This window comes from Aotus nancymaae, unplaced genomic scaffold (assembly GCF_030222135.1).
Source record: "Aotus nancymaae isolate 86718 unplaced genomic scaffold, 86718_ANA_hifiasm-v0.15.2.pri h1tg000027l, whole genome shotgun sequence".
In the NCBI taxonomy this organism is placed as follows: domain Eukaryota; kingdom Metazoa; phylum Chordata; class Mammalia; order Primates; family Aotidae; genus Aotus; species Aotus nancymaae.
In genome coordinates this window covers 1,547,554-1,573,694 of record NW_026988440.1, presented here as the reverse complement: position 1 = coordinate 1,573,694, position 26,141 = coordinate 1,547,554, and the positions used below count along the sequence as shown (strand labels likewise).

General features: G+C 43.8%; 1 protein-coding gene across 3 annotated transcripts; it reads right to left on the bottom strand.

Moving 5' to 3' along the window:
* Positions 1 to 20,091: 20,091 nt before the first annotated feature.
* On the bottom strand, positions 20,092 to 23,247 carry LOC135276618 (patr class I histocompatibility antigen, B-2 alpha chain-like). 3 transcript variants are annotated; one of them, XM_064380611.1, is made up of 8 exons: positions 23,095 to 23,242; positions 22,695 to 22,964; positions 22,173 to 22,448; positions 21,324 to 21,599; positions 21,103 to 21,204; positions 20,625 to 20,657; positions 20,471 to 20,518; positions 20,092 to 20,303 (listed from the first exon to the last, which is right to left on the bottom strand). In XM_064380611.1, the coding sequence occupies exons 1-8, from the start codon at positions 23,174 to 23,176 to the stop codon at positions 20,299 to 20,301; spliced, it is 1,092 nt and encodes a 363-aa protein (XP_064236681.1). In that variant the 5' UTR covers positions 23,177 to 23,242; the 3' UTR covers positions 20,092 to 20,298. The 3 variants fall into 3 exon arrangements, with proteins under 3 accessions (XP_064236681.1, XP_064236679.1, XP_064236682.1); XM_064380609.1 differs by having other exon boundaries at positions 20,471 to 20,657; positions 23,095 to 23,247; XM_064380612.1 differs by lacking the exons at positions 20,092 to 20,303; positions 20,471 to 20,518; positions 20,625 to 20,657 and adding an exon at positions 20,704 to 20,937 and having other exon boundaries at positions 23,095 to 23,245.
* Between the last annotated feature and the right edge of the window lie 2,894 nt (positions 23,248 to 26,141).

Sequence of the window (26,141 nt, the reverse complement as noted above, 5' to 3'; positions counted from 1 at the left end):
CCATTCCTCAAAGATCTAGAACCAGAAATACTATTTGACCCAGCAATTTCATTACTGGTTATATACCCAAAGGAATATAAATCATTCTACTATAAAGACACATGCACATGCATGTTTATTGCAGCACTATTTACAATAGCAAAGATATGGAACCAACCCAAATGCCTATCAATGATAGACTGGATAAAGAAAATGTGGTACATATACACCATGGAATACTACACAGCCATAAAAAGGAATGAGTTCATGTCATTTTCAGGGACATGGATGAAGCTTGAAGCCATCATCCTCAGCCCAACTAACATGGGAACAGAAAGCCAAACACCACATGCTCTCACTCCTAAGTGGGAGTTGAACAATGAGAACACATGGACATAGGGAGGGAAACCACACACACCAGGGCCTGTTGGGGAGTAGAGGGTGAGGGGAAGGAACCTACAGGATGGGTCAATAGATTCAGGAAACCACCATGGCAGGCTATACATATACAACAAACCTGCACATTCTGCACATGTATCCTGGAACTTAAAGTAAAATAAAATAAATTCAATAAAAAAGTAAGCATGTGTCTTACATGTACGCATATGTTCATTGCAGCACTATTCACAACAGTAAAGACTTGGAATCAATTGTCCATCAATGGTACACTGGATAGAGAAAATGTGGCACATCTACACCATAGAATACTATGCAGCCATAAAAAGAATGAGATCATGTCCTTTGCAGGAACATGGATGGAGTTGGAGGCCATTATCCTTAGCAAACTAACGCAGGAACAGAAAACCTAATACCACATATTCTCACTTATAAGTTGGAGCTAAGTGATAAAAACACATGGACACATAGAGGGGAACAGCATACACTGGGGTCTACTTGAGGATGGAGGGTGAGAGGAGGGAGAGGATCAGGAAAAAGGATCTAACGGGTACTAAGGCTTAATACTTGGGTGTGTACTAATGGGTACAAAAATAATCTGTACAAAAAAACCCCATGACATGAGTTTACATAAATAACAAACCTGCACATGTACCCCTTAACTAAAAATAAACATTAAATTAAAAAAAGAAAAAAAGAAAGTGCATGTCTGGAAAGGGCATATGGTTGGTTCTGTGTTTTTTTAAACCAAGTCACACAATCTCTGCCCTTCACTGGAGTGCTGATTCATGTAGGTTTTTGTCATTATTGGTATGATAAGTTTTAGGTCTACTATATTATTTTCCCAGTTTTTGTTTCTCTGTTCCTCTTGTCCTGACCAATGACTTCTTATTAGAAATCATAGAAACAAAAGAAAGTATGATAACAACTTTAAAGTGCTGGAGGAAAAAACGGTCAATTAAGAATTCTATATCCAGCACAGATGTCCTTCAAAAGAAGGCAAAATAAGGAGATACTTAAGGTAAAAGAAAATTGAGAGAATTTGTCACCAGCAGATCTGCACAGTATCAATTGGTAAAGAAAATTCCTCAGGCTAAAGACAAATGGTACCAGTTGGAAAATGAGATTATCAGAAAACATAAAGATGATCAAAAATAGTAAATATCGAGCTAAGTGCAAAAGGTTATCCTGATCCTCTCATTTATTCTTATTTTATATACATCAAATTGTTTCAAGATAAGAAAAAGTTTTTTCTTGTGGGACTTACAACCTATGTAGATATATTATATTTCATATCTATACCATAAAATATGGACATTTTATAGATGATAAATGGTTGCAAGATTTATATATTTATGGGTAATAGCACATTATTAAATGAAAGTAGATTATGGAATGTTAGGAATGTTAACCTCTGAAGGAAATTGAGACACACAAAAAAATTCAAAAGATCAACAAATCTTGGTGATTTTTGTTGTTGTTTGTTTGTTTGATTTGTTTCATTTTGTTTTGTTTTGAGGTGGAGTCTCACTCTGTCACCCAGTCTGGAGTGCAGTGGTGCGATCTCCACTCACTGCAACCTCCGCCTCCCAGGTTAAAGTGATTCTCCTGTCTCAACATCCTAAGTATCTGGGATTACAGGCGTGGTGTGGGCCAAGCTAATTTTTGTATTTTTATTAGAGACAGAGTTTTACTATTTTGACCAGGCTGGTCTCAAACTCCAGACCTCATGATCCACCTGCCTCGGCTTCCCAAAGTTCTGGGATCACAGGCATGAGCTACCATGCCTGGCCAGAGACGGTTTTTTTAAAAAACAAAACAAAACAAACAAAAAAACAACCTTAGCCAGTCTTCAGTCTCATTATTGTACATTCAGAACTGCTGTGAATACAAAGTAATCAAAGAATAGTCCTTCCCAGAAAGAGAAGTTATCCCTAAATTCAAGGTAAGGAAAATGCCATTGTGAACAATCAAAATCACTGTCCTTGTCCTCATAAAGCTTCTATTCTAGAGGAGAGAAAGACTATAAGCAATTAAAATAAATACATTTGTATCTGGACACAGTGGCTCATACCTGTAATTAGAGCAATTTGGGAGTCTGAAGCATGAGGACCCCTTGAGGCCAGGAGTTTGAGACCAGCCTGGGAAACATAGCAAGGCTCCATTTGTACCAAAAATAAATAAAAAGTTAGGTGAGTGTGGGGGCACACACCTGTAGTCCCCAGCTAATTGGGAGGCTGAGGTGGGAGGACCACTTGAGCCCTGGAGTTTGAGGCTACAGTGAGCCAAGATTGCACCCCTGCACTTCTGCCTGGGTGACAGAGCACAACCCTCTCAAAATAAATAAATAAGTAAATAATTCTTAAATGTTAGTAAAAGGGTGGTGAGCAAAAGCAAAGCAGGGTGGGGTCAGAGGGATGGGAGATGCCACATGAAGTGGGCAGTGCAGGGACGGGCTCTGGTGAGAATGAGGAGAATGTCAGGGTGGGAGGGAGCCCTGGAAATGAGCTTCCAGGCAGGGGAGCAGCTGTGCCGAGGCTCTGAGGTGTGGACACCTGGGTGTGCTGGATGAATGACATCATGGAGGGCCTCAACCTGGCCGCATTGCACAGCCACATTTGGGTAAACTGAGGAGGTTACTGGCGAGGGCCATTGCCAGAACAATGCCAATGTTTTTCACATAACATGTTTTGAAATGATTCTTGGAAACATTCCAAAGATATTATGGGGAAATTCTCCTTTGTCCCCAGACCCCAGGTCCTCTGCCATAAATGAGAATGTGTCAAGTCTCATGTATCCTTCATCTTTCCTGGAAAGAAGTTATGAGCGTGTTATTGTTGTTACATGAAGAAGGAGCACTGAAAAGAAAGGAGTAGAAGAAAATGTTTCTTCTTTTTGGTTTTCCAAATTGTTGCCATGAAGGGCTGGAGAGAGGAGGTGCAGGGACGAGACAGAAACCTAAGGGATGGCACAAGGCTCCAGAGTTTTCCCCTCCTCCCATCGTCGTGGGGTCCCTTGCTGCTCAGAGGCTTCTTCATCCGCATCGATACTCAACCCTGGGTCAGCCATCTCGGCCTGACTTAACAGCCCACTCCTCTCTTCTGCTCAGAGAATCTGAGAGCAGCGCAGCGGCCCCCCCGTGTGGCTACAGGGCTAAGGACGGTGGCCCTGAGCTCCCATCACACCTGCTCAGCCAAGACCTCCCTTGCGTCTCCCTGAACTCCAGGCAGCAGGACAGGGGTGTGAACACAAGAGGGCGGCCGTACTCTATGTCAGAATTGGGATCAGACGTGTATGTGTGGTTCTACTCATGTACTCTTTATTCTTCTCTGTTGATTTGGGACTATTTTGCACCAATGGCACACTAGTTTTTATTACTAGAAGTTTGTAGTAAATCTTGAAATTACCCCATATGCATCTTCCAAATTTCTTCTTTTTAAAAATTATTTTGGCTATTGGAAGTTATATTTCCATAGAAATGATAGATTCAGCTTGCCAGTTTCTTTAAACATTTCTTTTAAAGCTCATCAGTGTTTTAATTGATGTATCACTTAACTTAATAGCTCAATTTTGACGAATTGGAGATTCCACTTATTGTAAACTTTATTTCCCGGTTTATTTTGATATTCTTTATTTTCTGTCCGTGGTGCATGTAGATCTTTTTGTAGAAATCATGCTCACGGGGATCCAAGATGGCCGCTTAGGAGGAAGTCGGGATTGCAGCTCCGAGAGAAGGCGCAGAGGGTGAGTGGACCCCGCATTTCCAGACGGATTTTTACTGCCCACAGACCAGGAGATTCACAGGAGAAGCCCCACGGGTCACCAGCACCGCTGGTTTGAGCGGCGTGTCCGCTCAGCCTACGCCCTGGGGTGGCGGGGGGCAGTGGCTTCTTATGCAGAGCGAGAGAGACAGAGTTCCCTCCGAGCCAGCAAGGGGAGCTGAAGCAGGGAGCCAAGCCAGGAGACCCCGGGCAAGGGAGTGTGGATTTTAACTGCCCACAGACCAGGAGATTCACAGGCGGAGAAGCTCCATGGGTTCCCAGTGCCGCTGGTTGGACCACAGCAGCCGCTCGGCCTGCACCGGGAGTGGGGAACAGCAGCTCCTTGAGCAAAGTGATCGAGATTGTGTCCCCTCTGGGCCAGCAAGGGGAACTGTGGCAAGGAGACAAGCCAAGAGATTACTGGGCAAAGAGGGCCCCTCTGGAAACACGGCTGAACCCGGGACGGTCCAGCTCTGTGGGGGAGGGGCGTCCTCCATTGGGAAACATCCTGCAGTTCCCGGGGCAATTTTCCATAACCAAGACAACCTGCCACTACAGAGACTCCGTCACTACAGGGGCGGGCCAGCATAGCGGAAGCAGTTCTAACTACACCCACAGGACTGCAGGGAAGCTCACACGGAAGCTGGGCGGAGCCCAAAACAGCTCAGCGAAGCCTCTGCAGGCTGAGTGTGACTAGACTGCCACCTTGTGGCCAGGGAAAACGGTAGCAACACAGCTGAAAAGCATAAAGCGCTAACCCCCTGGGCCAGAACACCTGGGGAGAAGAAAAGGGGGTTTATGAGTTCAGCTGCTGCAGACTTAAAATTACCAAAATCAGAAAGACTGCAACTACAAAGTCAATAGGCAGATAAATCCACAAAGATGGGAAGAAACCAGCGCAAAAAGGATGAAAACACCCAAAACCAGAACACCTCTCCCCCTACAAGGCAGCATAACTCCTCACCAGCACGGGAACAAGACTGGTCGGAGAATGAGTGTGATGAAATGACAGAATCAGCTTTCAGAAAATGGATAATAAGAAACTTCTGTGAGCTAAAAGAACATGTTCTAACCCAATGCAAAGAAACTAATAACCTTGAAAAAAGACTTGATGAAATGCTAACGAGAATGGACAACTTAGAGAGGAATATGAGTGAATTGATGGAGCTGAAAAACACAACACAAGAACTTCGCGAAGCATGTACAAGTTTCAACAGCAGAATTGACCAAGCAGAAGAAAGGATATCAGAAGTCGAAGATCAACTCAATGAAATAAAACGAGAAGGGAAGATTAGAGAAAACAAGGTAAAAAGGAATGAACAGAGTCAACAAGAAATATGGGACTACGTGAAAAGACCTAATCTACGTTTGATAGGTGTACCTGAATGTGACGAAGAGAATGCATCCAAGCTGGAAAATACTCTTCAGGATATTATCCAGGAAAACTTCCCCAACCTAGCAAGGCAGGCCAATATTCAAGTCCAGGAAATACAAAGAACACCACAAAGATATTCCTCTAGAAGAGCAACCCCAAGGCACATAATCGTCAGATTCACCAGGGTTGAAATGAAGGAGAAAATACTAAGGGCAGCCAGAGAGAAAGGTCGGGTTACCCACAAAGGGAAACCCATCAGACTCACAGCAGATCTCTCAGCAGAAACCCTACAGGCCAGAAGAGAGTGGGGACCGATATTCAACATCCTTAAAGAAAAGAACTTTCAACCCAGAATTTCATATCCAGCCAAACTAAGCTTCATAAGTGAAGGAAAAATAAAATCCTTTGTGAACAAGCAAGTACTCACAGATTTCATCACCACCAGACCAGCTTTACAAGAGCTCCTGAAGGAGACACTACACATAGAAAAAAACAACCAGCACCAGCCACTCCAAAAATGCACGAAATGGTAAAGAGCATCAACACAATGAAGAATCTGCATCAACCAAAGGGCAAAACAGCCAGCTAGCATCAAAATGACAGGATCAAATTCACACATAACAATATTAACCCTAAATGTAAATGGACTAAATGCCCCAATCAAAAGACACAGACTGGCAAATTGGATAAAAAGCCAAAACCCATCAGTGTGCTGTATCCAGGAAACCCACCTCACATGCAAGGATACACAAAGGCTCAAAATAAAGGGATGGAGGAAGATTTACCAAGACAAAGAAGGACATTACATAATGGTAAAAGGATCAATGCAACAAGAAGAGCTAACGATCCTAAATATATATGCACCTAATACAGGAGCACCCAGATACATAAGGCAAGTTCTTAAAGACTTACAAAGAGACTTAGACTCCCACACATTAATAGTGGGAGACTTCAACACACCATTGTCAATATTAGACAGATCAACGAGACAGAAAATTAACAAGGATATCCAGGACTTGAATTCAGACCTGGAACAAGCAAACCTAATAGACATTTACAGAACTCTCCACCCCAAATTCACAGAATATACATTCTTCTCAGCACTACATCACACCTACTCTAAAATTGACCACATAATTGGAAGTAAATCACTCCTCAGCAAATGCAAAAGAACGGAAACCATAACAAACAGTCTCTCAGACCACAGCGCAATCAAGTTAGAACTCAGAATTCAGAAGCCAACCCAGAACCGCACAGCCTCATGGAAATTGAACAACTTTCTCCTGAATGTTGACTGGATAAACACTGAAATGAAGGCAGAAATAAAGATGTTCTTCGAAACCAACGAGAACGAAGACACCACATACCAGAATCTCTGGGACACATTTAAAGCAGTCTCTAGAGGAAAATATATAGCAATAAGTGCCCACATGAGAAGAAAGGAGAGAACTAAAATTGACAGCCTATCATCAAAATTGAAAGAGCTAGAGGAGCAAGATCAAAAAAACTCAAAACCTAGCAGAAGACAAGAAATAACTAAGATCAAAGCAGAATTGAAGGAGATAGAGACACGAAAAACCCTACAAAAAATCAATAAATCCAGGAGCTGGTTTTTTGAAAAGATCAACAAAATAGACAGACCACTAGCCAGACTAATAAAAAAGAATGGTTGTTATACAGAGAATAACCAAATAGATGCAATAAAAAATGATAAAGGGGATATCACCACAGATTCCACAGAAATTCAAACTATCATCAGAGATTATTACAAACAACTCTATGCACATAAATTAGAAAACCTGGAAGAAATGGATAAATTTCTGGACAGTAGCCTCCTCCCATACCTAAACCAGGAAGAAGTCGAAACCCTGAATAGACCAATAACAAGGTCTGAAGTCGAGGCAGCAATTAAGAGCCTACCACCCAAAAAAAGCCCAGGCCCAGATGGTTTCACAGCCGAATTCTACCAGACATACAAAGAGGAACTGGTACCATTCCTACTGAAACTATTCCAAATAATCCAAAAAGAGGGAATCCGTCCCAAATCATTTTATGAGACCAACATCATCCTAATACCAAAACCCGGCAGAGACTCAACAAGAAAAGAAAACTACAGGCCAATATCCATGATGAACATAGATGCAAAAATCTTCAATAAAATACTGGCAAGCCGATTACAACAGCACATCAAAAAGCTTATCCACCATGATCAAGTAGGATTCATCCCAGGGATGCAAGGCTGGTTCAACATACGCAAGTCTATAAATGTAATTCACCACATAAACAGAACCAAAAACAAAAACCACATGATTATCTCAATCGATGCAGAGAAGGCCTTTGACAAAATTCAACAGCCCTTTATGCTAAAAACTCTCAATAAACTAGGTATCGATGGAATGTATCTCAAAATAATAAAAGCTATTTATGACAAACCGACAGCCAATATCATACTGAATGGGCAAAAACTGGAAGCATTCCCTTTGAAATCTGGCACTAGACAAGGATGCCCTCTCTCACCACTCCTATTCAATATAGTACTGGAAGTTCTAGCCAGAGCAATCAGGCAAGAAAAAGAAATAAAGGGTATTCGATTAGGAAAGGAGGAAGTCAAATTGTCTCTATTTGCAGATGACATGATTGTATATCTAGAAGACCCTATCACCTCAGCCCAAAATCTCCTGAAACTGATAAGCAACTTCAGCAAAGTCTCAGGATACAAAATCAACGTGCAAAAATCACAAGCATTCCTATACACCAATAACAGACTTAAAGAGAGCCAAATCAAGAATGAACTGCCATTCACAATTGCTACAAAGAGAATAAAATACCTAGGAATACAACTAACAAGGAATGTAAAGGACCTCTTCAAGGAGAACTACAAACCACTGCTCAACGAAATAAGAGAGGACACAAACAGATGGAGAAACATTCCATGTTCATGGTTAGGAAGAATCAATATCGTGAAAATGGCCATACTGCCCAAAGTAATTTACAGATTCAACGCTATCCCCATCAAGCTACCAATGACCTTCCTCACAGAACTGGAAAAAACCACCTTAAACTTCATATGGAACCAAAAGAGAGCCCGCATAGCCAAGTCAATTCTAAGCAAAAAGAACAAAGCGGGAGGCATCACACTACCAGACATCAAACTCTACTACAAGGCTACAGTAATCAAAACAACATGGTACTGGTACCGAAACAGAGATATAGACCAATGGAACAGAACAGAGGCGTCGGAGGCGACACAACATATCTACAACCACCTGATCTTTGACAAACCTGAAAAAAACAAGCAATGGGGAAAGGATTCCCTGTTCAATAAGTGGTGTTGGGAAAACTGGCTAGCCATATGCAGAAAGCAGAAACTGGACCCCTTCCTGACACCTTACACTAAAATTGACTCCAGATGGATTAAAGACTTAAACATAAGACGTAACACCATAAAAACACTAGAAGGAAACCTAGGCAAAACCATTCAGGACATAGGCGTAGGCAAGGACTTTATGACCAAAACACCAAAAGCATTGGCAACAAAAGCCAAAATAGACAAATGGGACCTAATCAAACTCCACAGCTTTTGCACGGCAAAAGAAACAGTCAATAGGGTGAATCGACAACCAACAGAATGGGAAAAAATTTTTGCAGCCTACCCGTCTGACAAAGGGCTGATATCCAGAATTTACAATGAACTAAAAAAGATTTACAAGAAAAAAACAAACAAGCCCATTCAAAAGTGGGCGAAGGATATGAACAGATACTTTACAAAAGAAGACATACATGAGGCCAACAAACATGAAAAAATGCTCATCATCACTGGTCATTAGAGAAATGCAAATCAAAACTACATTGAGATACCATCTCACGCCAGTTAGAATGGCGATCATTAAAAAATCTGGAGAAAACAGATGCTGGAGAGGATGTGGAGTAATAGGAACACTTTTACACTGTTGGTGGGAGTGTAAATTAGTTCAACTACCGTGGAAAACAGTGTGGCGATTCCTCAAGGACCTAGAAATAGAAATTCCATTTGACCCAGCAATCCCATTACTGGGTATATATCCAAAGGATTATAAATCGTTCTACTATAAGGACACATGCACACGAATGTTCATTGCAGCACAGTTTACAGTAGCAAAGACCTGGAACCAGCCCAAATACCCATCGATGATAGACTGGACAGGAAAAATGTGGCACATATACACCATGGAATATTATGCAGCCATTAAAAACGAGGAGTTCACATCCTTCGTAGGGACATGGATGAACCTGGAAAACATCATTCTCAGCAAACTGACACAAGAACACAAAATCAAACACCACATGTTCTCACTCATAGGCGGGTGTTGAACAAGGAGAACACATGGACACAGGGAGGGGAGCATTATACACGGGGGTCTGTTGGGGGGAGGGAGGATAGCGGGGGAGTGGGGAGTTGGGGAGGGATAGCATGGGGAGAAATGCCAGATATAGGTTAAGGGGAGGGAGGCAGCAAATCATACTGCCACGTATGCACCTATGCAACAACCTTGCATGTCTTTCACATGTACCCCATAACCTAAAATGCAATAAAAAAAAAAAAAAAAGAAATCATGCTCACTATTAAAAAATTGATGCCTAGGACTTCATGACTAAAATACCAAAAGCATTGGCAACAAAAGCCAAAATAGACAAATGGGTCCTGATTAAACTCCAGAGCTTCTGCACAGCAAAAGAAACAATCATTACAGTGAACTGGCAACCAACAGAATGGGAAAAATTTTTTTGTAATCTAACCATCTACCCATCTGACAAAGGGCTAACATCCAGAATCTACAAAGAACCAAAACAGATTTACAAGAAAAAAACAAACAAACCCATTCAAAAGTGGGCGAAGGATATGAACAGACACTTTACAAAAGAAGACATATATGAGGCCAACAAACATGAAAAAATGCTCATCATCACTGGTCATTAGACTCAAATGCAAATCAAAACTACATTGAGATACCATCTTAAGCCAGTTAGAATGGTGATCATTAAAAAATTTGGAGACAACAGATGCTGGAGAGGATGTGGAGAAATAGGAACACTTTTACACTGTTGGTGGGAGTGTAAATTAGTTCAACCATTGTGGAAGACAGTGTGGCGATTCCTTAAGGACCTAGAAATAGAAATTCCATTTGACCCAGCAATCTCATTACTGGGTATATATCCAAAGGATTATAAATCATTCTACTATAAGGACACATGCACACGAATGTTCATTGCAGCACTGTTTACAATAGCAAAGACCTGGAACCAACCCAAATGTCCATTGATGATAGACTGGACAGGGAAAATGTGGCATATATACACCGTGGAATACTATGCAGCCATAAAAAATGATGAGTTCGTGTCCTTTGTAGGGACATGGATTAACCTGAAAACCATCATTCTCAGCAAACGGATGCAAGAACAGAAAATCAAACACCGCATGTTCTGACTCATAGGCGGGTGTTGAACAATGAGAACACATGGACACAGGGAACAAAGCATCACACACTGAGGTCTGTGGGTGGGGGAAGTAGAGGAGAGTCAGCGGGGGGTTGTGAGGAGTTGGGGAGGGATAACATGGGGACAAATGCCAGATATAGGTGATGGGCAGGAAGGCAGCAAACCACACTGCCATGTATGTTCCTATGCAACAATCCTGCATGTGCTTCACATGTACCCCAAAACCTAAAATGCAATAAAATATATATTAAGAGAAAAAAAATTGATGCCTGAACATGGTATTACTTTAATCATTTTTTTTTTTTTAATCTTTTCTTACTTCTCCCCATTGCTGAGATCTTACTGGGCAAATCATTGTTTTATAGGTGAATTTTTAGATTTTTCATCATTCTGGTTTTACATTACTTGTAGATGCTTCAGTTTTGTACAGGAGTTGTATCCTACAATTTTGATAAATTCACTTACTAGTTCTAGAAGTTTTATTTGCCTTAAGATTTTCCACTTACATAATAGTGTCACCAGCAAATTAGGACACTTTATTTCTCTTTCATTTGTAAGTCTTTCTTTTGTTTTTCTTGGCTTATTGCTCTGGTCAGGAACTTCAGGACAACATCTTTGCCGTTTTAATGTTTTTAGGTAGAGAGTCATCAATTTTCATCATAAAATATGATGTGAGTGGTAAGTTTCACATAGAAGTCATTTATCAAATTGAAGAACTTGCCAACTATTTCTATTTACTGACAAATTTTATCACAAATGAGTGTTGCATTCTATTTTTTATTAATTTACTTTGTAACTTTTAGGTTCAGCGATATGTGTGCAGGCTTGTTATCTATTTAAATTGCATGTCATGTCATAGGGCTTTGGTGTACAGATTATTTCACCATGCAGGTTATAAGCATGGTATGTGATAGGAAGTTTTTATATCCTCCCTCTTCTCACATTCTCCACCCTCAAGTAGGCCCTGGTGTCTAGTGTTCCCATCTTTGAGTCCATGTGTACTCACTGTTGAGCTCCCAGTTATACGTGAGAACACGTGGTGTTTGGTTTTCTGTTTCTGTGTTAGTTCTCAGGATAATGGCTTCTAGTTCCATCCATATCGCTGTAAAGGACATGACCTTGTTCTTTTTTATGTCTGCATAGTATTCTATGGTGTAGATGTGCCACATTTTCCTTATGCAGTCTACCATTGCCGTGCATTTAGGTTGATTCCATGTCTTTGTTATTCTGAATAGTGCAGCAGTGGACATGTGTCTTTAAGGTAGAATGATTTATATTCCTTTGGGAATATACCCAATAAATGTATTGCTGGGTCAAATGGTAGGTCTAAGTTCTTTGAAAAATTGCCAAACTGCTTCCCATAATGGCAGAACTAATTAATTTACATTCCCACTAGCAGTGTATAAGTGTTCCCTTGCCAGCATCTGTAACTTTTGACTTTTTAATAATAGGCATTCTGACTGGTGTGAAATAGTATCTAATTGTGCTTTGGATTTATATTTCTCTAATGATTAGTGATGCCAATCATGTTTTCATATGCTTGTTGACTGTGTGCTGAAACTTTTCTTTTTTCTTATTTTCTTTTATCTTAGGCTACCTTCCTAAGTGTTTACATTCCATGCTGGAGGAACTTGGCTCCTTCAAGAAACTCAGGGAAAGAATCAGTACCGTTCCTAATTTTTCACACTTTCCACCTAGTCTAGGATTGAGCATCTGGATCCAGCTGGAGGCTGTTTGTCCTAATTTAGCACTTCCTATTAATTTGTGAGGGATTACTATTGAAATACATAATTTAGCAACTTCAGATTTTACAAGCTATGTCAAGTGCCATACCAAATAGGATTTGATTGGATTTATTGCTGTTGAAAAGGAAATCTTTGATTTTGCCCCTCCTAGCTACTATTGATTCATTTCATACCAGAGTGTATAAAACTGGAGCTACAGAAGACATTTTTTTCCCTCCCTTGATCTTGTTGGAATAAAAGTTTTTGCTTCATGAAATTAATGGTGAAAGAATTTCCATGAATATCTATGTAGTTTTAATGAGTTTTGTTCCTCATGATGAAACGTATATATATATATATTTTTTTTAGAAAGAAAGAAAAAGAGATTAAAAACCTCTTTTATACCGATAATTGTGCTTAACAGTGGAGACAGGAAGGAATAAAAGAAGAAAATAACAAACAAACAGCCAAACAATATTTCATTTAAGTCTGTGAAATGCTATGCAAATGCTGAAGATTGATTTACTTCCAATTTTTTGGTCACTTTCAAAATAGGTGTAATGCGATACTGAGCAAAATGTATGTTCTGTGGACCTGGAGTGAAGAATTATATAAATATTGACTGAGTTTACTTGTTCCAGGTCTGAGTTCAAATCATAGATGTCCCTGTTAATTTTCTATCTCGTTGATCCGTCGAATATTAACAATGTGGTGTCAAAGTCTCCCGGTATCATTGTGCAGGAGTCCATGTCTCTTTAACAAGTCATTGAGAACTTGTCTTATGTATCTGGATGTTCCTATATTGGGTGCATATATATTTATGATCATTGACTCCTGTTGTTGCATTGATTGATCCTTTTACCATGATGTAATGTCCTTCTTTGTTTCTATTAAAGTCTATTTTGTCGGAGACGAAAGTTGCAACTCCTGTTTTTTTTTTTTTTTTTTCCCCCTCTCCATTTGATTGGTAAGTCTTCCACCAACCCTTTGTTTTGAGTCTTAGTGCGTCCTTGCTTATGAGATGGATCTGGATACAGCATACAGACGGGTTTTGACTTTTTATTCAATTTACCTGTCTGTGTCTTGATTGGGGCATTTAATCCATTTACATTTAGGATTAATATTGATATTTGTGAGTTTAATATTGTCATTTAATGCTAGCTGGCTATTTTGCCCATTAGTTGATAAAGATTCTTCATTATGGAGTTACTCTTTACCTTTTGGTAAGTTTTTGGGATGACTGATACTGGTTGTTCCTTTCTGTGTATAGTGCTTCTTTCAGAAGCTCTTGTAAAGCAGGCCAGGTGGTGATGAAATCTCTGAGTGCTTGCTTGTTCGTGAAAAACTTTATTTTTCCTTCATTGATGAAGCTTAGTTTGGCTGGATATGAGATTCTGGGTTGAAAATTCTTTTCTTTGAGGATATTGAATATTGACCCCCACTCTCTTCTAGTTTGTAGGATTTCTGCTGAGATCTGCTGTGATAGGCTTTCCTTTATGGGTAACCTGACCTTTCTCTCTAGCTGCCCTTAGAATTTTCTCCTTTATTTCAACTCTGGTGAATCTAACGATTATGTGTCTTGGGGTTGCTCTACTTGAGGAATATCTTTGTGGTGTTCTCTGTATTACCTGGAGTTGAGTATTGTCCTGCCTTACTAGGTTAGGAAAGTTTTCCTGAATAATATCCTGAAGAATATTTTCCAACTTGCATTCATTCTCTTCTTGACATTCAGGTACACCTATCAAATGTAAATTAGGTCTTTTCACATAGTCCCATATTTCTTAGAGACTTTGCGCATTCCTTTTTACTCTTTCTTCTCTAATCCTGTCTTCTCATTTCATCTCATTAAGTTGGTCTTCGAGCTCTCATATCCTTTCTTCTGCTTGGTCAATTCGACTGTTAAAACCTGTGCATACTTTGCAAAGTTCTCATATTGTATTCCTCTGTTCCATTAATTCACTTATATTCCTCTCTAAATTGTCTATTCTCATTAGGATTTCATCAAACCTTTTTTCAAGGTTCTTAGTTTCTTTACATTGGGCTAGAACATGTTCTTTTAACTCACTGAAGTTTCTTATTATCCACCTTCTGAAGCCTAATTCTGTTAATGAATGCACTCTTTCTCCATCAGGCCTTGTTCCCTTGTTGATGAGGAACTGTGATCCCCTGTAGCGGGAGAGGCATTCTGATTTTGGGTATTCTCAGCCTTTTTATGCTGGTTTCTTCCCATCATTGTAAATTTATCCACCTGTCGTCTTTGTAATTACTGACTTTCAAATTAGGTCTCTGAGTGGATACCCAACTTGTTGATTCCCAGAGATGGAATCTGAGCAACCCACTGCACTGGCTAAAATGGTGGCATTAATATTTATGGTGCTTTTCTGCCCGGGAATCTCCCATCTGGCTTCCTTCCTGAGTCCCTTTTTCAATCAGCTGAATAGGCGACTCTGCCTTCCTAGAGCTCCAAATGTCAACCAAAAGGGACCCAGTCCTGTTTACTCTGCACTGGGAACCACCGTGCCAGGGTGCCGGCAAAACTGTCACGCCGGCCACAAGAGTCAAACTGGCAACCCATGGGGCTCCTCCACTGGGAATCTCCTGGTCCATGAGCAACAAAAATTCATCTGAAAATGTGGCATCCTCTTGTTCTCTGTGCCTTCACTGGGAGCTACAATCCTGAGCTGCTAGTAATCGGCCATCTTGGATCTCTCTCTCTAAACTTTTCAACACACAAGAATTTTCAACACACAAGACTTCTTTTCAAAAGTGTCTGTTCATGTTCTTTGCCTACTTTTTAATGGGGTTGTTCATTTTCTGCTTGTTAATTTGTTTAAATTCTTCATGGATTCTGAATATTAGACCTTGTCTAAGGCATAGTTTGCCATATTTTCTTCCATTCTGTAGGCTGACTCTTTACTCTGTTGTTTATTTTGCTGTGAAGAAGCTCTTTAATTGGCATCTTTGTTTGATACATTTTATAAATGTTTAAAAAAATATTTTTAGCCTTTTATTTTAGTTTTGGGGTACATGCCAGCAGCTGAGGCAGCACAGTGGGGCGCAGGCACATTGGCTCCTGTGGGGTACCACCAGGAGTGGGGCTGTGGTGTTTCTGTACAATGCTTGCACCAGCAGTGTTGGGGGTGTGGTGGGAGAGGAGTTGCTGGTGTCTATTCTCACACTTCCACAGGCAGCTATGACAGCCAGAAAAATTACTTGAACCTGAGAGGTGGAGGCTGCAGGTACCTATGATTCTGACATTGCACTCAGCCTTGGTGACAGTATGAGACCTGTCTCAAAAAAAAGTCTCACATTTTTGCCTAGGCTGGAGTGCAGAGGTGATCTTGGCTCACTGCAACCTCAGCCTTCTGGGTTCAAGAGATTCTCCTGCCTCAGCCTACTGAGTAGCTGCGATTACGGGTGCCCACTACCATGCCCAGATAATTTTTTGTTTTTAGTAAAGATGGTGATTTGCCATGTTGGCCAGGCTGGTCCCAAACTCCTGAGTTCAAGGCATCTGTCCACCAGGGCCACCCGAAGTGCTGGGAGCCACTGCACACAGCCTGCTTTTTATTATATTAATTGAGTGAGTTTTGTTATTTAATTTGCAGGTGTTAAACCAAACTTACTTCTCCATAGAAAACCAATCTGGCATGACATACTGTTCTTTTTACGTTTATTTGAATTTAACAACTTTTTGCATAGAATTTTGGGTTTGGGTTCAAGAGAAATAGTTGTTTGTGGTTCTGTTTTCTTGTAATTTTATTGTCTGCTTTCTTTCTTTCCTTCTTTCTCTTTTTCTTTCTTTCTTTCTCTCTCTCTCCCCCTCCCTCCCTCCCCCCACCTCTCTCTTTCTTTCTTTTAACCTGAGTAATACTGGCCTCATAAATTGAGTTGAAAATGGTTGCCTTCTTTAATTTCTAAAAGAGTGTGTGTAAAATTGATGTGATTTCTCAGTTATATGTTTCATACAATTCATCAGTGAAGTCTTCTGGACCTGGAGTTACCTCTATGGGAAGAATTTCAATTACAAATTCAATTTCTGCAATTTATCTATGGCTGGCCACATTTTCTATTTCTTCTTGGCTCAGTTTTCATGAGTTTTCATGAAAGCAGTAAGATGACCACCTGCTGAAGCTGCCTCATTGTCTCAGGTAAACACTTGGGGTTCATCATCTTGCACCAAGAAGATTAAGGACACTGACACACAAGGAGTGAGTGTAGGAGCAGAGGTTTAATAGGCAAAAGAAAGACAAAGGGGAACAGCTCTCTCTCTTGCAAGAGAGAGGGGCACCTGATAGGGAATTCCAGCCCAGAATAAGAGTGCCCCAGATTTTGTAGGCAGGCTTGAAGAGATTGTGTCTGATTTAGGCAGGGCCCACAGGTTGGTGGACCAGGCGTGACTTGTGACTTGCATCTGAAGTGAGGACAGTCTCATGGGACTGAGCCCTTGAACCTGTGGAGTCTGAGGAGAACTCCAGGTAGTTAGTGTCAGAATTGAGTCAAATTCTAGGACTCTCAACTGCTGTTGGAGATTCAGAAAATTATTATGGTGGAGGAAAACTGCACCACCATCCCACAGAGAGAAACTTGCAGTCAGAGTAAGCAAATAAACCTCTACCTTCTTTGGTCCCAGAGGAAAAGGTAAAAAACATAAGCATTTGTTTCATGACCCTCCTCTGCTAAACACACGTTGCCAGCAGCTATTCATTGTCCACATGTAGAGTGGTCCTACCTCTAACCTAGAAGTTAGGATTTTCTTTTAGGCCTCTGAGGGGGTCACATAAAAACTAATAAATGGTAGAGATTCTTTCCCCAGAAATATTTCCACACACAAGAAAATATAGATATTAATATAAAACCTCAATGTGCACCCAGATCCTCTGAGATCTTACAAACCTGAGTGTTTTAAATCCTAGTAAGAGACAATGTCGCAGGAAGATGTGTGAATAATCATTTCACCATCACACGATGTCACTCGAATAATCTAGAGTATGAACTGGGTTAGACAAACACACGATGTAATCATTTATTTTCAAGGAAATGAATGCAAAGATGTTATTTATTCATCACTGGTTCATTCAGACACTCTGAGTGCCTACCAGGTACCAGATAAACTTCTTGTCTTGGATCACTGCTCCAAGAATTAAAATTTGTCATTCTTTTCCCACCTCTCACACCCAGCACTTGAACCCTCTTATTACATCAGAATTCCACACTGTTGATGAAAGGACTCAAACTCTGTAAAATATTTGGAGAGATTTATTCTGAGCCAAATATGAGTGACCATGGCCCATGACACAGCCCTCAGGAGGTCCTGAGAACATGTGCTCAAGTTGTTTGGAGTGCAGGTTGGTTTTACACATTTTAGGAAGATATGAGACAAAAATCAACTACATTTAAGATATACCTTGGTTTGGTCCAGAAAGGCAGGACAACTTGAAGCAAGCAGGGCTTGGGGGTTAGTGCTTCTGGCTTATAGGTAGATTTTAAAATGTTCTGATTGGAAATAGAAAGGAATGTTTGGGTGATAAGAGGTTGTGGAGACCAAAATTTTATCATGCAGATGAAGCCTCCAGGTGGCAGGCTTCAGAGAGAAAAGATTGTAAATGTTTCTGATCAGACTTAAGATCTGTGCTGATGGTAAATACTGGTCAGCTTTTCCTGAATTCCAAAAGGGAAGAGGGCATAATGAGGCATGTTCAACACCTGCTTCCCATTATGGCCTGAGCCAGTCTTCCAGGTGAACTGTTGAGTGCCCTGGGTGAGGGTGTAAGAAAGACAATGGGGAACAGCTCTGCCTCTTGTGAGAGAGAGGAGCGCCCTGAAAGGGAATTCTGGCCTGCAATGGGAGTGCATCGGATTTTATAGGCAGGCTTGAGGAGACGGTGTCTGATTTATGTAGGGCCCACAGGTTGGTTGGACCAGGTATGACATTTACATAGTGTGTGAGGAAAGCTGTTCCCCCACCCTGATCCTATTATGCTAATGGGTTTTCCACTAGGTGGATGCCATGTTGTCTTTTCCTTACTGTACACATGGCTGGTGAAGAGAAGAGAAGAAGGAGCTGCCATGCGAACATGCCTAGTCCCAGGTGTCCTTTTCCTATTGGCACAGCTGCCGCATTCACCCGTGAGAGCTCCCAGCTTGCTTGTCTATGTCTGAAGCTTCATTTTACAGGCTGCTCTTTGTTAGAAAAGAAAATGATTTGGGGGCTGCTTTTCATTAAAAGGAAAACCTTACTAAGACTTCCGTACCCTCACAACATGCCTAAATAATTTATTCTTGATTCCTATATCACTGCCAGGTTCTGAGCCAGAATGAGGTGACACAGAGAGGCTGGGACTGTGCAGAATGCATTTTAGTAAAGGTAGCTGAGTGGCAGTGGTGATGTCCAGTTTCCAGGTGCAGCAGTGACATCTGCCCTAGCCTCAGGGTCCAGTGTCCAGCACCAGGGTGTCAGAGGTGTGAGCAGTGGTGTCTGTGCTCAGCAGCAGGGGCAGTTGTTCCTAGGAGGGACTGGATCCAGCATGGGCTGTGAATTCTGTCCCTAAATGTGTGGTTTCCATCCCGGTTCTGTGGCCTTCCCCACAAAAATATTAGCCCCCAATACCAGATATACTACTTTTTGTGTAAATTAGAGAAATTTGTTTTCCATCATTTGCTCCAAGAAGTGAGTGAGAAGTCAGTGTGTGAAGCAGTGTCAGAGAGCAGCCTTCAGAGGTGTCCCCTTGTGTGAGAGCCACATCCTGAATTGTCTACCTGGCCTCTGCCCCATCGTGGAGAGATCAACAGGGAATATCACATCTCATAATTGGTGATGTACATCCTGCCTTTCCTTGCTGTGAGAAAAATCCTCTTTTAGTCAAGGTTTGAAAACCCACATGACCCACCCACCCTGGGCACTCTCTGATCACTGATCTCAGTGGTTCCCAATCTGACTGAGCAACACGATTGCTGGCGGGGGCTTAGAAAATCCTCAGGCCACTCCCCAGGACCCCTGTCTCACAGTATTATGCACAAGACCGAGGAATCATTTATATAACAAGCCCTACAGGCGAGGCTGATGCACAGACATGTGGGATCCTGGTGTTGTTGCTGTTCCAAGTGTGATCTGGAGACCAGCAGCAGGACCTCCGGCCTTGTCATTAATCCAGAGTCTCTTGCTTGACTCCAGGCTTCCTGGATCTCAGCACCACATCCAGGTGATTCCTGTGCACATGGGAAGGTCCTCGTCTAAGTGTCCTCTAGGTGTGGGGTGAGAACTGTGCAGTCTGCTCTGGGTGTGGTCTGATCGGATCCCTTAGAACTGGAGGTCCAGGGTTCAGTCCCTGTGCTCATTCTTTTCCATAGACAATCACTCCCTTGGTGCCCTCATCCAAGCTTGAGGTTTTAAGTATCATTTATATGATGTGACATCCTAAGTCACAGTGGACACGGGGTGGACTGTCTCTCCACCTCCTCACATTATGCTAACAGGGATGCAGACACATTCAGATGCCTTTGCAGAAAGAGATGCCAGAGGCTCTTGAAGTCACAAAGGGGAGGCGTGAAGAAATCCTGCATCTCAGTCCCACACAAGGCAGCTGTCTCAGGCTACAGAAAACAATAGTCATGAACGAATTCATGTCAGTCATGGTAAGTGATGACACTCTGAACAGCCCACTACACACTTGACACATCCCAATCAAAGAATCCCCATAACCCAGTCTTTTCCCTTCTGCCCCAATACCTGCCCACTTCAGGCCCCCACAGGGTCTCACCTTTACAAGCCCTGAGAGACACATCAGAGCCCTGGGCACTGTCACTGCCTGGGGTAGAACAAAAACAGGACCTGGTCAGAGCCCGCAGGAGATGTGGGCCAGGAGGAATTATGGGGTGGGTGAGCTCCTCCACACTCCCGCCTCCACCACTTACACGCAGACTGAGAGTAGCTCCCTCCTTTTCCACCTGTGGGAAGAAAACTTCCTGTGAGGGGACAGGGAGGAGGCAGGGCCATGAGATTTTAGAGGAATCTCCTAGTCTTGGACCCAACAGAAGTTTCCAGAAGTATGACTACAGACCCAGGAAGGATCAGGCAACATGAGGAAAGCAGGTGTGGGTCCTGGACCAACTACCCTCCTAAGGTCTGTCCTTAGCAGGGACATTTCCCTAACTTGTGACTGCTGGAATCAGGACCCCAACACCACAATCAACATGGTGATACATCTGTCCTTCATTGTCGTATCCGCTTCAGAAAAGAGTAAGTGCTGGCACACAGGGCCCCAGACTGTGTGCACATGGTCCATGTGTGGATGGTGCTTCCCAGTAATGAGGCAGGACACACTTCTACCTGGGGCTTGAAACCTCCAGTGGGACAAGAAAACCCAGACCCCACCCCTCACCCCTTCCCTACCTGAGCTCTTCCTCCTCCACATCACAGCAATGACCACAGCTCCTAGGACAGCCAGGACAGCAACGATGCCCACGATAGGGATGGTGAGCTGGGAAGACGGCTCTGGGAAAGGAGGGTAAAGTGAGCGGCCATGATCATGCTGAAGGCTCCAGAAGGGCTCCTGCTTTCCCTGAGAAGAAACATGACCCCGCATCCCCCTCCTTACCCATCCCCCTCCTTACCCCATCTCAGGGTGAGGGGCTCAGGCAGCCCCTCGTGCTGCACATGGCACGTGTATCTCTGCTCTTCTCCAGAAGGCACCACCACAGCCGCCCACTTCTGGAAGGTTCCATCCCCTGCTGGCCTGGTCTCCACAAGCTCGGTGTCCTGAGTTTGGTCCTCCCCATCCCGCTGCCAGGTCAGTGTGATCTCCACAGGGTAGAAGCCCAGGGCCCAGCACCTCAGGGTGGCCTCATGGTCAGAGACGGGGTGGTGGGTCACCTGTGTCTTTGGGGGATCTGACGGGAAGAGTTAGAAAATTCAGGCACTTTGTATCTCTCATGGGACACCCCAGCAGCACCCATGTGGCCATCTGAGAATGGGCAGAACACCTGGGGTGGGGATGGGAGCACAGAACCCAGACACTAGCCTGGACACAGGCACCTGGGATAATCTCCTATTCCGTGGAAAGTTCTAGTCTCTGAGGGAGGAACTGCAACTTCTGGTCCTGACCTGAGTGGAGGCCAAGGGTCTCAGAAAAGCTGGAATCAGACCTTTAAACACATTTGAGTGTGAGGCAGAGAACAAGGCCTGAGAGAAAAAGTCAAGGTGCCCAAGGCGGCTACAGGGGTCAAAGGGGACCCCTTATCAGTATTCCAGGGACTGCCTTCCCCTCCATTTCCTCAGAGAAGTCATCCTTTAATTGTCCTAGATAGCAGAGGGGACCTCAGGGAAACTCAGGAAAACTCAAGCCATTCTCCATTCAAGGGAGGGAGATATTCTAGCGCTGATCCCATTTCCTCCCGTCCTTGTGGGAGGCCATTCCGGGAGATGTACAGGAGGTGGGGAAGGCTCCCCACTGCCCCTGGTACCCGCGCGCTGCAGCGTCTCCTTCCCGTTTTTCAGATATCTGCGGAGCCACTCCACGCACGTGCCCTCCAGGTAGGCTCTGTATTGCTCCACCGCATTGGACGCCTCCCACTTGCGCTTGGTGATCTGAGCCGCCGTGTCCGCGGCGGTCCAGGAGCGCAGGTCCTCGTTCAGGGCGATGTAATCCTTGCCGTCGTAGGCGTGCTGTTCATACCCACGCAGGAAGCGCTGCTCGGGCCCCAAGTCGCAGCCGTACATCCTCTGGATTGTGTGAGACCCTGGCCCCGCCCCCGCGGTCAGCCCCGCCCACCGAGTCCCGCCCCCTCCCCGACCAACCCGCGGGGGTTTTGGCCTAAACTGAAAATGAAACTCGGTAAAGGCGCCTGGGGCTCTCCGGGGTCGAGGGCCTGGGCGGGTCCCACAGTCTCGGGGTGGACCTCGGACCCGGAAACTCGGAGAGACCCAGGCGGTGCTTGCGGAATGGAAAGGGGTCCTGATCTGCGCCCCGGGCCGGGGTCACTCACCGGCCTCGCTCTGGTTGTAGTAGCCGAGCAGGGTCCGCAGGTTCACTCGGAAAGTCTGTGCGTAGTCCCTGGCTCTCTGTGTCTCCTCGTCCCAGTACTCCGGCCCCTCCTGCTCCACCCACGGCGCCCGCGGCTCCATCCTCGGATTCGCTGTGTCGCTGTCGAACCACACGAACTGCGTGTCGTCCACGTAGCCGACTTCGATGTACCGGGGCTCCCCGCGGCCGGGCCAGGACACGGAGGTGGTGAAATACCTCATGGAGTGGGAGCCTGGGGGCGAGGAGGGGCTGAGACCCGCCCGACCCTACTCCGGGCACGAATTCCCGGTTCCTGCGTCCCCGCCGGGCGGGCCCCTCGCTCCTCCCCACAGACTCCGTTTCCCTCCCGACCCCGCACTCACCCGCCCAGGTCTGGGTCAGGGCCAGGGCCCCCGAGAGCAGCAGGAGGAGAGTTCGGGGCGCCTTGACTGTCATCCTCGGCATCTGGGGAGAATCTGAGTCCAGGTGGGTGACTGGGGACTTTAGAACCGGGACTGAGGCGACCCTGATTGGCTTCTCTAGAAACCCGACACTCAATGGGAGTGAGAACTGGGGAGGCGTCACGAGTATCCAGGAGGAAGAACCCGACACAGGTTGAGAGAAGAAGTGAAACTCAGGGGAATGGGGAATCCCCAACGCTTCACCTCCCCAGTGCAGACGAGGCCCTCAGTGCAGGTGCCGGAGACCGTGGGAGCCACGCCTGGGACCTGGGACTTTGTCCTGATCCCTCTTCTCCTACACCAAGCCTCTTTGTCACACTGTCTGTCAGAGTCCTGGCCAAGGATCTGTCTGTGGAAACCAGGGAGAGATGCCCAGGCTGCGCCCAGCCCCTTCCCCTTCCCCTTTCGTCCTGGAATCCCCGTTCCTGAACTGGACTCCCTGCCTCCCACTCCTTACCTCTCCCCTTGGACTTTTGAACAAAGAAACTCACCAGAGGGAACTTGATGCCAGAGAGTGAGCTCGCCCTGGAATGGAGGTGTAGAGACGGGGATTTTCTCTTTAAACCTGGTGAAGTTTTGTCTGAAGGCACCAGATAGAGATTCTCATAGAGACCATTTTCCTTTTTGTTTATTAATACAGTAGATAGCACAATATTGGTAATCTCTGAATGATTAGGATTCCAATCTGTAAAAGACCTGTGTCAAAACAGCATTACAGTTAAACTCTCAAAGCTCCTAAGTTTTACTTTCCCAGATTATGGATCTGTGACTCTGGTTGTTGTATTTAAAATTATCTTCATTCCCTTGCTCGAGTTTCCCTGTGTGAGTCTAGAATATCTCCTGAATACAAAGAAGCAGGGTTTGCTACTGTATATTGCAACCGGAAGCCTGTAGTCACCACCTCAAAGTTGCGAGTGCTACATGCAGTCCCAATGCTCTTCACCAGCAGTCAAGCACTGCCTGCTTTCATGAGCTATGCACATCTAAGCAGTGTGCATATTTTATTCGGACACTAGGTATTTCTGTAACTTTTTTTTTTTTAATTATGAGGAAGCCATTAGTTTTTAGGCAGTCCCACACAAAATGCACTAAATGCCATGTGCAAAGAAACACCTGTTGGGCTCTTCCACTGCTTTAGAATCCTTTCCCCTGCTCCTTTTCCTCACCTCCTGCTTCCCCAGCCCTTCTCTCTGCCCCTCTTATCCCTCACACCCTCCTCTCCCCTCAGTTCCCACCGCCCAGTGACTCTCAAATTGTAGTGCTGTAGAGAACAGTTTCTTTTTCCTAAAAACTTTCTTTGTGTTCCTTTCTATTTAATCCCTGGCTCCTACCCTCACCCCTTCCCTTCACTCAACCACTGCTCTGCTTTTTGTCACTGCGGTAGTGTAATCTCTAGAATTTCATGGACATGCAATCATATGTTATGTAGTCCTTTGGTCTCTCACTCAGCATAACAATGTTTGAGATGATGCCATTGATTCATTTTTTGTTGCTGAGCAGCTGCCCAGTATTGCTGGAATCCCAGTTTACTCATTGGTTTCTCAATTCTCCAGTTGATAGACATGGGGATTACTCCAGTTAGGCTGTGTTATTAATGAAGTCACTATAAATAACTGTTCACAAGTGTGGCCTTACATTTTTATTTCTTTTGGATAAATACATATTTATGGAATTGCTGGGTCCTGTGGTAATGGATGGGTAGCTGTATAAGAAATTGCCTTGCGAAGGCCTGCGGCAGGTGTTGACGCAATGTGATTTCTACCCAGTGCTCTGAATGTCAAAGTGAAGAAATTCAATGAAGTGTGGGTAAACGGCAGGAGTAACTATGACTCTCTTAAGGTAGCCAAATGCCTTATCATCTAATTAGTGATGCACATGAATGGATGAATGAGATTCCCACTGTCCCTACCAACTATCCAGCGAAACCACAGCCAAGGGAACGGGTTTGGTGGAATCAGCGGGGAAAGAAGACCCTGTTGAGCTTGACTCTAGTCTGGCACGGTTAGGAGACATGAGAGGTGTAGAATAAGTGGGAGGCACCCAGCGCCACCACCATCCCCTTGAGGGGGCGGGGTGGGTTCTGCCAGCCTTGCATTCAATATAGTACTGGAAGTTCTAGCCAGAGCAATCAGGCAAGAAAAAGAAATAAAGGGTATTCAATTAGGAAAAGAGGAAGTCAAATTGTCTCTATTTGCAGATGACATGATTGTATATCTAGAAGACCCCATCATCTCAGCCCAAAATCTCCTGAAACTGATAAGCAACTTCAGCAAAGTCTCAGGATACAAAATCAATGTGCAGAAATCACAAGCATTCCTATACACCAATAACAGACTTAAAGAGAGCCAAATCAAGAATGAACTGCCATTCACAACTGCTATAAAGAGAATAAAATACCCAGGAATACAACTAACAATGAACGTAAAGGACTTCTTCAAGGAGAACTACAAACCACTGCTCAACGAAATAAGAGAGGACACAAACAGATGGAGAAACATTCCATGTTCATGGTTAGGAAGAATCAATATCGTGAAAATGGCCATACTGCCCAAAGTAATTTACAGATTCAATGCTATCCCCATCAACCTACCAATGACCTTCACAGAACTGGAAAAAACCACCTTAAACTTCATATGGAACCAAAAGAGAGCCCGCATAGCCAAGTCAATTCTAAGCAAAAAGAACAAAGCCGGAGGCATCACACTACCGGACATCAAACTATACTACAAGGCTACAGTAATCAAAACAGCATGGTACTGGTCTCAAAACAGAGATATAGACCAATGAAAGAGAACAGAGGCCTTGGAGGCAACACAACATATCTACAACCATCCGATCTTTGACAAATCTCACAAAAACAAGCAATGGGGAAAGGATTCCCTGTTTAATAAGTGGTGCTGGGAAAACTGGCTAGCCATATGCAGAAAGCAGAAACTGGACCCCTTCTTGACACCTTACATGAAAATTAA

Coding starts and splice junctions, on each gene's coding strand:
- LOC135276618 (XM_064380609.1), bottom strand. CDS start 23,176: ATGCCGAGGATGACAGTCAAGGCGCCCCGAACTCTCCTCCTGCTGCTC. Junction 22,965..23,094: donor CCTGACCCAGACCTGGGCGG/GTGAGTGCGGGG, acceptor CCTCGCCCCCAG/GCTCCCACTCCATGAGGTAT. Junction 21,205..21,323: donor GCCCCTCACCCTGAGATGGG/GTAAGGAGGGGG, acceptor CTCCTTTCCCAG/AGCCGTCTTCCCAGCTCACC.